The following is an 11,390-nucleotide window of genomic DNA, read 5'->3' on the forward strand; positions in this document are numbered from 1 at the left end:
GTTCGATTCCTCAGCACCACATAAGCAAAAAAGAAAAAAGCCGGAAGTGGTGCTGTGGCTCAAGTGGTAGAGCACTAGCCTTGAGCTGAAGAGCTGAGGAACAAACGCCCAGGCCCAGAGTTCAGGCCCCATGACCAGAAATTAAAAAAAAAAATTAATAGCCAAGGCAGAGAAGGTGGCTCAGTGGTAGAGTGCTTGCCTTGCATGCATGAGGCCCTGGACGAAAGTGGTGCTGTGGCTCAAGTAGTAGAGTGCTAGCATTGAGCTGAAGAGCTGAGGGACAGCGCCCAAGCCCAGAGTTCAAGCCCCACGACCAGACCAAAAAAATAAATAAATAAATAAATAAAATAAAAATAAAAAATTAATAGCCACTTGGGTTTGTTGTTTGCTTAATTCAGTTTGGTTTTTTGGTGGGTTTTTGTTGTTGTTATTGTTGTTGCTGTTGTTGTTTTGTAATTGGGCTGAAACTCAGTTACTCAAATTCTCATTGGGCTTTTTCTGCATACAGCTGGCATCTACTACTTACAGCTTTTTACTGATTTTTAACAGGAGATAAGAATGTAAGAGTGGGGCTGGGAAGGTGACTCAGTAGTAGAGTGCTTGCCTTGCACGCATGAGGCCTTGGGTTCAATTCCTCAGCACGATATAAGCAGTAAAAGCTGGAAGTAGTGCTGTAGCTCAAAGTGGTAGAGCGCTAGCCTTGAGCTGAAGAGCTGAAGGACGGCACCACGACTGACCAAAAAAAAAAAGAATGTAAGAATGTCTTGGATTTATCTGCTTGGGCTAACTTCAAATCTTGATCTTCAGATCTCAGTCTCCTGAGTAACTAGGATTACAGGCCTTAGTCACCTGGTACCTGGCATAAATGCCTTTTTTGGGGGAGAAGGGGAGCGGGGAAGGGGGTTGCTGATCCTGGGTCTTGAACTCAAGCAGGACCTGGAGTTGTCTTGAGCTTTTTCTGCCCAAGGTTAGTACTCTTAACACAGCACCACTTCCAACTTTTTTGGTGATTAATTAGAGATAAGTTTCACAGACTTTCCTGCCCTAGTGAGCTTCAAATCATAACCTCAGATCTGAGCCTCCTGAGGAACTAGGATAAAAGGAAAAGCCATTTTTATTATAAAATATGTTCATATTCATCCATTTTTTGGGAGGGGTGCTGGTCCTGGGGACTGAACTCAGGTTCTGGGCACTGTCCCTGACTTCTTTTGCTCAAGGATAGTGCTCTACCACTTGAGCCACAGCTCCACTTCTGACTTTTTTGGTGCTTAATTGGAGATAAAAGTCTCTTGGACTTTACTTCCACAGCTGGCTTTGAACTGTGATCCTCAGATCTTAGCCTCCTGAGTAGCTAGGATTACAGACAAGATCCACCAGTGCCAGGGGACTCATCCACAATTCTTAACTAATTTGTCTTTTCCTGTGCTATGTCCTTTTTTAAATTATGATAGCATTTATATCCAGTAGGGCAAGTTTCTCTTTACTACTCTGTTGCTTCTACTTTCAAAATCTTCACATTTTATATGTAACACATTTCCTCTTTTACATGACTATCAGAGTCCCTTTGTCAAGCCCCATTAAAAACAGTACAAGAAGCTGGGTGCCGGTAGCTCATGCCTGTAATCCTACTCAGGAGGCTGAGATTTGAGGATCAGGGTTCAAAGCCAGCCCGGGCAGAAAAGTCCATGAGACTCTGATCTCCAATAAACCACTAGAAAACCAGAAGTGGCACTGTGGCTCAAGAGTTAGAGTGCTCGCCTTGAGCTGAAGAGTGCAGGGACAGTGCCCAGGCCCAGAATTCAAGCCCCATGACCAACCAAAAAAAAAAAAAAAAACCAACAACAACAAAACAAAACACTACAAGAGAACACTTAAATGTTAATTTATAGACTGACCAAAATGAAAACAGATACCTTGCAGAGTGCTGGTAGCTGACACCTTTACTCCTAGCTACTCAGGAGGCTGCGATCTGAGGATCTCAGTACAAAGCCAGCTAGAGCAGAAAAGTCGGTGAGACTCTTACCTCCAGGAAATGGAAGTGGAGCTTTGGCTTAAAACAGCAGAGTACTAACCTTGAGTAAAACAGCTGAAGGATCATAGACAGTGCCTAAACACTGAGTACAAGCCCTGTGGCTGACAAAAGCAAACAACAATAACAAAAAACACTACCAAGTATTCACATTCTAAAGCACAATTGTATATTTTTGTTCTAAAGTGGCAATAATTTGTGCCTGTAACTAAGACAGCAATATTTTATTTATAGGATAGGGAATGCTAAATATTATGAAAAATAAAGTATAGAATCTATATATATATAAATCTTAATTACATTATAAAAATGTAAAATTCCCATAACAAAGCCTTTCTATCCATACATATTTTAAAATTCATATACAGTTAGGATGAAAGAGCAAAATCAAAAGAAAACAAAATTCAGTATATCAACTAAACCCAATTTCCTATTTTAATCAAATTATTTACCCAATTAGGTTTAGTTTTGCTTTGTCGATCGTGGGGCTTGAACTCTGGGCTTGGGCACTGTCCCTGCTCTCTTCAGCTCAAGGCCAGTGCTTTACCACTTAAGCCACAGCACCACTTCCGGTTTGCTAGTGATTTATTGGAGATAAGAGTCTCACAAACTTTCCTGCCTGGGCAGGCTTTGAACTGTGATCCTCAGATCTCAGCCTCCTGAGTAGCTAGGATTACAGGCTGAGCCACTAGCACCTGGCCCCAATTAGGTTTATAAAAAAATTTTTAACAATGCTCAATAGGAAATGTACTCATTACCTTTCTCATATAACTGTAACCTCTCTGTACAGTATTTTTACAATAAAAAAACATACAATAAAAAATCCCAACAACATAAACAAAAATTTAGAAAAGTGGTATGTATGGCTCAGAAAAATAACTTCAATTTTGTGTGTTACTAGGTAATAGGTGAGATAATAGGCATAACACAGCCGGGAACTGGTGGCTCATGCCTGTAATCCGAGCTACGCAAGAGGCTGAGATCTGAGGATCAGGGTTCAAAGCCAGGCTGGGCAGGAAATTCCATGAAACTCTTATCTCCAATAAACCTCGGGAAAACCGGAAGTGGCACTGTGGCTCAAGTGGTAGAGCACTAGCCTTGAGCTGAAGAGCTGAGGAGCACTCAGGCCCAGATTTCAAGCCCCACAACCAGAAAAAAAAAGGCATATCACGTTTTTTTCACTCCTGCTGTAGAAGTTATTGACAAGGACTAGCTCTGCCTGTCAGCTCAAAGCATGGAAGTTAGCAAATGTGAGGTCACCCAGCCAATACTGATGAGATAAGGAATCTGAACAAAAGATAGATTCACTAATTCCTCTAGAGTTAGCTGGCAGTGGCAAAAATTTAAGAAGCTAGTTTTTTTCATCGATGCTCTGCAGCTCTCTGGGCAAGTGAATTACACTGAAGGCTAAAATATTTAGAGGGATGATACATATTCAAGCCACCTGGGGTACTTCCTTTATCTGTATACCTGCGTTTGTTCCAGGTAAAAGGCTTTTGAAAAGCCAATGTGGAGGTTTTGTTGATGGCCGGGGAGGGGCGGGGCGGTAGAGGTGCTGATTTCGAAATGTATTATTTGTATAACTTAAAGAGGTTTGGGGTTTATTTGGTTTTGTTGGGTTTGGGTTGTTTTTTGTTTGTTTGTTTTGTTTTGCCAGTCCCTGAACTTCTTTTGCTCAAGGCTAGCACTCTACCACTTGAGCCACAGTGCCACTTCCAGCTTTTTCTGAGGAATTGAACCCAGGGCTTCATGCCTACTAGCCAAGCACTCTATCACTAAGCCACATTCCCAGCCCCTTTTTAAAGAGTTTTTTAGTCTGGTACTGAAAGTGGCTCAAGGAACACAGTGCCAGCTGTGAGTGGAAAACAAGCCAAAAAGCTTAGCAGAAGTGTCAAGCACTGAATTCAAGTGCCAGTACCAGCACTAAAAACAAATAAATAGAGCCGGGCACCAGTGGCTCTCACCTGTAATCCTAGCTACTCATGAGGCTGAGATCTGAGGATCACGGTTCAAAGCCAGCCCGGGCAGATAAGTCCGTGAGACTCTTTTCTCCAATAAACCACTAGAAAACCAGAAGTGGCTCTGTGGCTCATGCAGTAGAGCGCTGGCCTTGAGCTGAAGAGCACAGGGACAGCGCCCAAGCCCGGAGTTCAAGCCCCATCACCCACAAAACTAAATAAATAAATAAATAAGGAAGTGTCCATGGCTCTCGTCTATAATCCTGGCTACACAGCAGGCTGAGACCTGAGCACTGAAGTTTGAAGCCAATGTGGGCAGGAAAGTCCCTGAGATTCTTATCTCTAATTAATTAATCACTAAAAAGCTAGAGCTCTGTGGAGCTGTGGCTGTAGCTCAGTGGTAGAGCATTAACCTTGAACAAAAAGTTCAGGGGGCAGCACTCAGGTCCTTGAGATAATGCCCAGGCCCTGAGTTCAAGCCCGAGCAACACACACACACACACACACACTCTCTCTCTCTCTCTCTCTCACCCTCAGGCATAAAATAAGTGTTCATCTTTTTTCTGTTTGACTAACACTCTTTCCTCAGACATCTCTTAGGAACTAAATGTGTAAAAGGCACAAAGGAGAAAAACTCTGATTTGGTGGCAATAGAGGAACCTAGAGCCTCTCTTTTCAGTGGACACATACCATGTCCTGCATCACCAAAATACCTCAACAGTTAGAGCTGAAGGGGAAAGGGGCACCTTAAGTAGAACAGTCAAATTACAAATTCAATTCTTAGCACCAAAACTTATTAACTGAAGATTAGTTATATGCTTCACTGTGAAATATAAAAATTCTGTAAACTGTTTAAGAAACCTAGACAAGACAGTATGAGCAAATGCCTCATATTTTATATTTATATATATATATATATATATTTATGTTTAGGATGAGAATGTTACAACCAGATGTCATTGTTTTAATCACAACACCATAGCACAACTGAATTTCACAAACCCAGAGCTCACTTCTTATATCCTGCAAACAGGCAATAAAATATAGCAAAATACACTGGTCAATTACTTTTATATTAAATACAGATACACACTGAAGAAGCAACTTATTCTGCAACAACAGTCTCCAAATACAATCTTCCAAATATAAAAAGCTAATCCTTTTCTCACCAGGAACTCCTGGCTTTTGGCCTACTATCTTTTCATAACCAAATGTACTTGGGTAGGTTTTCAAGGTGGCCTAAGCTATCTTGGAAAAAGAGCTAAAAATATACTTCACTGTGACAAGCCTGCAGATGACTCTTTAGATGAGCCAAAATGAATACACTGAGGGTCACACATAGAGGTGAAACCTACATTTCACCAAAGTAGAAAAAGAATCCTATGTAATACACAACTCAATTTTTAACTGATAAAATATTAAAATCTCTGATACAGAAGTATGAGATAAAGAAACAGCCTCTGTGACATCGTAAATGGCAAAATAGTTTACTAAATTTTACCAAATTAGGTTTTAACAAGCTCCCACAAGGCAATCCAAGTCTAGTTCAACTCCAAAAGCACTTTAGGCAGGGAGGGGCTAAGAAGGATTAGCCTACTGGGCATCTCAACTACCTGAAATCCTATAGTCTAGGGATGAGGTTTTAAAAAAAGAAAACCTTATGCAGACGCTGGTGGCTCATACCTGTTATCCTAGCTACTCTGGAGGCTGAGATATGAGGATCAAGGTTCAAACTCAGCCCAGACAGGAAAGTCCTTGAGATTCCTATTTCCAATAAACTACTAAGAAAAAGCCAGAAATGCCAGGCGCAATGATGGCTCAGGCCTGTAATCCTAGCTACTCAGGAGAGATCTGAGGATCGAGGTTCAAAGCCAGCCCAAGCAGGAAAGTCTCTGAGACTCTTATCTCCAATAAACCACTAGAAAACCGGAAGTGGCGCTGTGGCTCAATTGGTACAGCACTCCCCTTGAGCTGAAGAGTGCAGGGACAGCACTCAAGCCCCAGAGTTCAAGCCCCATGACCAACCAAAAAAAGAGAAAAAAAAGAAAAAAGAAAAAGCCAGAAGTGACGCTGTGGCTCAAGTGGTATAACTTAGTCTTGTGCACAGAAGCACAGGGACCATGTCCAGGCTGTAAGTTGAAGCCCCAGGACAAGAAAAAAAGAAAAGAAAGGGAGGAAGGAAGAGAAGAAGGGGAGTAGGGAGGGAAGGCAACCTTGTGGGGAAAACTGGGAGAGCATGGGAAGAGGTAACATTGTCCAAAAAGAAATATTCTCTTTACCTGACTTACGTAACTGTAACCCTGCTGTACATCACCTTTATAATAACTATTTATTTTTTAAAGGCAACCTTCTGAGCCTCTGAGACTGTCAAGATGTCCAGACTCCAGAAGAAAATAAACTAAAAGCTTTCTAAATGAATTATGAATTTATACAAAACCAAAGTGCTATACAGGAATAATATTCTCTTTATAAAATAAACTAAGGAGTTATTCTCATCTAAAAAAAAAAATGCTGGGCGCTGGTGGCTCAGGCCTGTAATCCTAGCTACTCAGGAGGCTGAGATCTGAGGATCTCGGTTCAAAGCCAGTCCTGTCAGGAAAGTCTATGAAACTCTTATCTCCAATAAACCACGAGAAAACCGCAAGTGGTGCTGTGGCTCAAGTAGTAGAGCACTCGCCTTGAGCTGAAGAGCTGAGGGACAGCGCCCAAGTCCAAAGTTCAAGCCCCACAACTGGCCAAAAAAAAAAATTATACACACACACACACACACATGCTGAGGGAATGCCAATAACATGGTATTTTATTTGTAGTCTCTTATGACATCTTACTTGGAAAACCAACAGATGAACTGAGGCTAAAGAAAAGCTCAAGGTTGCATTAAAACCTGAGGTTTTTGGTTTAACGAGAGAGAGAAAAGCCTTTCAAGTTGTTACATTAGCCCCAATAAAATATGATATTGAAAAAGGAAAAAATTTAATTAGGATATAATTATCTGAGAGATGTATGGGTACATTCATTCAACAAATAATCCTTAAAAGAAAATGATGCTTGGAAGGTGTTCAGTGGCAGAGTGCTTGCCTTGCACACATGAGGCCCTGGGTTCGATTCCTCAGCACCACATATGCAGAAAAAGCTGGAAGTGGCACTGTGGCTCAAGCAGTAGAACACTAGCCTTGAGCTGAAGAGCTGAGGGACAATACCCAGGCCGAGTTCAAGCCCCAGAACAAAAAAAAAGAAAGAAAGAAAATGATGCTGTTCTTTATATGTCTCATATAAAATGAGAAAGGAATTTTCCCAAAATGGAAATACTGAGTAACCATATAGTGAGAACAATTACCTGAAGTAAAAAACACTTCACCAGCTATTCCAATTCTCCCCTTAATTAAAATAAAAAGTCTCAAGTAGTAGAATGTCTGCCTGGCAAGCATGAAGCTCTAGGTTCAAATCTCAGCACTACCAAAAATAAAACTTAACTTGCCAAGTGCTGGTGGCTCCTGCCTGTAATCCTAATTACTCATGAGGCTGCAATCTTTGCGTTCAAAGCCAGCACTGGCTAGAAAGTCCATTAGACTCTTATCTCCAATTAACTACCCAAAAGACAGAAATAGAGCTGTGGCTCAAAATGGTAGAGCCCCAGGCTTGAGCAAAGCAGCTCAGGGATAGTGCCCAAGTCCTGAGTTCAAGTCCCAGGACTGATGGGGGGGGGGGTGAGGGGGGAGAGAGAGAGAGAAAAGTGTACTGAAGTCAAAAATTGTTTTGAGTTAACAGACATAATAGTCTATGAAAGACAATGAACAGTTACCCTTCTGTCACTGGACTTTCTACAAATGAGCTCACCTAAAAGTTTCATTGCCTTATTATCTCTAAGACTGTGAGAGGCTAAATTAATTTCCATAAGCTAATTTTTTTTTAATTCAGGGACATCTATCTTCAAGATTCTATTTTGCTACTTCCCTTTTACCCAGAAACAGACTATTACAAGTTACGAGCAAAATAAAGCCTAATAAACATACTATTTCTAAGGCCTGTATCAAAATAAACTAGGAGGGGCTGGGAAGGTGGCTCAGTGGTAGAGTGCATGCCTTGCATGCCAGAAGCCCTGGGTTCGATTCCTCAGCACCACATAAGCAAAAAGAAAAAAGCCAGAAGTGGCGCTGTGGCTCAAGTGGTAGAGCGCTAGCCTTGAGCTGAGAGGGACAGCGCCCAGGCCCAGAGTTCAGGCCCCATGACCGGACCCAAAAAAAAAAAAAAAACAAATCAAAATAAACTAGGAAAAATCATTTGACTTCAAGTTTTGCTTAGTCAAAACCAAACTACCAAACACCTGAGAGGGCTGGGACTACTGTGTTCCCATAGCCTTGGCAGCAGCTAACAAGACTTAGCTCTCAGAAATACCACTACAACAAGAAGTCCCAATTGGGAAGCAGCACTGTGGCTCAAGCGGTAGAGCGCTCACCTTGAGCTGAAAGACAGCACTCAGGTCCAGAGTTCAAGCCCCACGACCACCAAAAAAACCCAAAAAAAAACAGAAGTCCCAATTGTTCTTCCTTCTATACACTCAGGCCTCCCAGGCCTCTCCATCAAGACTTGTACCCCACTCATCTCTCACTGTTAAAAATCTCCTAACTGGGCCAGACGCTGGTGGCTCACACACCTGTAATCTTAACTAACACTCAGGAGGCTGAGATCTGAGGGTTGCAGTTCAAAGCCAGCCAGGACAGGAAAGTCTGTGAGACTCTTATCTCCAATTAGCCACCAGAAAATGGGAAGTAGAGCTGTGGCTCAAAGTGGTAGAAAAAAAGAGCGCAGGGACAAGAGTTCAGCCCTAATACCAACGGGGGGGGGGGGGGAGGGGGGCAGCGAGCAACACGACAAGTGTTCCTTTTAAACCATAAAGCAGAACGTGTCACTGTTTTGCAAAAGACTCCTCAAGCTCAAGCTTCCTTGCACTACAAATAAAATCCAAGCTACCTATGATGACCCACAAAGTGCTATTTGTTTTGGCCTGCTTACTAGGGCCCAGCAACATGAGCTTGCTTTCAGTGCTAGAGTGCTGCCAAGTCCTTTCTAGCCTTTGGCCTTTGTCCTTCTTTACACTCCCCTGGAATGCTTGTCCTGGCTCATTCATGTGGCTGGCTCCTCCTTAAACTTAAGGTCTCAGTTCAAATGTCATCTCCTAAAACAGTCTTTCCCATTACCCTATAAGGTAAGTTTCCACCAGTTGCTCAGTCCTATAGCTCTATTTGTTCCTTAAAGGACTACCTTAATTTTTTTTTTTGTTGACACTCCTGGGGCTTGCACTCAGGGCCTGAGCACTGTCCCTGAGCTTCTTTTGCTCAAGGCTAGCACTCTACCACTTGAGCCACAGCACCACTTCCAGCTTTTTCTGTTTATGTGGTACTGAGGAGTCAAACCCATGTTAGGCAAGCACTTTACCACTAAACCACATAACTAGTCCAGGACTACCTTAATCTTAATCAGTTACTTCATTTGACTATATTCTATCTCCCACTAAAATATTAACTCCCTTCATTTCCTATCTCTTGAATAAGAAATAAGAAATTAGGGGCTGGGAAGATGGCTCAGTGGTACAGCGCTTGCCTTGCATGCATGAGGCCCTGGGTTCAATTCCTCAGCACCACATAAGCAAAAAGTGGTAGAGTGCCAAAAAGCACCACATAAGCTGAAGTGGTAGAGTGCTAGCCTTGAGCTGAAGAGCTCTCGAGGGACAATGACCAGGCCCAGAGTTCAGGCCCCACAACTAGACCCCCCACCCCCTCCAAAAAAAAAACAAGAAATAAGAAATTAGAAGCTTAACTTAAACAGTAGACTACCAACCATGAACAGAAAACTCTGAGCCAGAGCATGAGATTCTGAGTTCAAGCCCTAATACTGCTAGAAAGGAGAGAGAAGAAGAAGGGAGAAGATAATCTATGAAAGTACGCAAGTAAAATCTGGGAACTTGTTTTAAAAATAGAAAAAGGAGATGGATACGATAGAACACATCTGTAAAACCAGCCACTGGAGAGGCAGAAATAGGGAGTAAGAGGCAGGACCTGAGCAAAAAACATGAGACCTTACCTGAAGAGTAGGATAAAGCAAGAAGGGCTAAGGGCATGGTTCAAGCTGGTAGGGCAACTGCCTACCAGGTCCAAGGTTCTGAGTTTAAAATTCCAGTACTAGAATTGGAGGTGTGGCTCAAGTAGAAGAGCAGCAGCTTTCAGTGGAAAAAAGCCCAAGTATATGGTCCTGAATTCAAACACACAAATGCACACACACGCGCACACACACATGTACACACGTGTACACACACACACACACACACACACACGCTCGCGCCAAGCACCTGTAATCCTAGCTCAGGTGCTGGCCTGAAGCAAAAATAACTCAGGGACAGCACCCAGGCCCCAAGTTCAATCCCCAGGATCAGAACAAACAACAATACTACCAAAAAAAAAATTAGTACTACAACAAAAGTAATCCAAAGATATACAAGCCAGGCTCACATATATAAACCTAGCTACTCAGGAGGCTGAGATCTGAGGGTCATGGTTCAAAGCCAGCCATGGCAAGAAAATCTGTGAGACTCTTATGTCCAAAAAAGCCAGAAATGGAGACGTGGATCAAAGTGGTAGGTAGAGTGCCAGCCTTGAGCACAGAAGATCAGGGACAGCACTCATGCTGAGTTCAAGCCCCAAAACCAGAATGAAACAACAACAAAAAGATATATACAGTCCAAAGTCTTCCTCTTAGTTCTCCTACCTATGGTAACCAATATAACCAGGTATCTTTTCAGTGTATCACATAATTATAAACAAATAATTATACATCATTTTTCTTCTTTAAAACAAATAATATCAGAATATATACATGATATTTCTCACATTGCTGTTTCTAGTTTGATTAAAAAATATTTTAAACTTTAGAGTAAAGAAGGTTTAAGTACAGCATGAAACTAGAAGACATATATAAAACAGTAATAAAAAATTAACATTTTTTTCAATTATTACTATGTGCCAGCTACTATGCTTAACAGTTAAACTAAACCCATATACTTTACATGTGTGTGTCAGTATTAGAGCTCAAACTTAGGACTTGGACACTGTCCTTTAGCTTTTTCACTTTTTCACAAGTGCTCTACCACTTGAACCACAGCTCTCCTTCTGGCTTTTCAGTAGTTGATTGGCAACAGTCTCAAAAACTTTGCCAGGGCTGACTTCAAACCTTGATCTTCAGACCACAGCTTCTGAAGTAGCTAGGATTACAGGCGTAAGCCACCAGCCCCCAGCTTAAATTATATCCATATTCAACTAAGGAAATTAAGGTATAAAGAAATAATGTGGAGGCTGGGAAGGTGGCTCAGTGGTAGAGCACTTGCCTTGCATGCATGAGGCCCTGGGTTC

General features: G+C 42.0%; 2 protein-coding genes across 2 annotated transcripts in view; one reads left to right on the forward strand and one right to left on the reverse strand.

The window, feature by feature from the left end:
- Positions 1 to 11,390, reverse strand: part of Ncor1 (nuclear receptor corepressor 1) — a 168,843-nt gene that overhangs the window by 146,635 nt on the left and 10,818 nt on the right. The window lies entirely within an intron of this gene.
- Positions 6,108 to 11,390, forward strand: part of Pigl (phosphatidylinositol glycan anchor biosynthesis, class L) — a gene marked incomplete at its 3' end in the record, with an annotated part of 80,159 nt that continues 74,876 nt past the window's right edge. The window contains 1 exon segment of the mRNA XM_013016350.1: positions 6,108 to 6,118. Coding sequence (XP_012871804.1) covers positions 6,108 to 6,118 — 11 coding nt within the window.

The sequence above is a fragment of the Dipodomys ordii genome, unplaced genomic scaffold (genome assembly GCF_000151885.1).
Source record: "Dipodomys ordii isolate 6190 unplaced genomic scaffold, Dord_2.0 Scaffold31, whole genome shotgun sequence".
In the NCBI taxonomy this organism is placed as follows: domain Eukaryota; kingdom Metazoa; phylum Chordata; class Mammalia; order Rodentia; family Heteromyidae; genus Dipodomys; species Dipodomys ordii.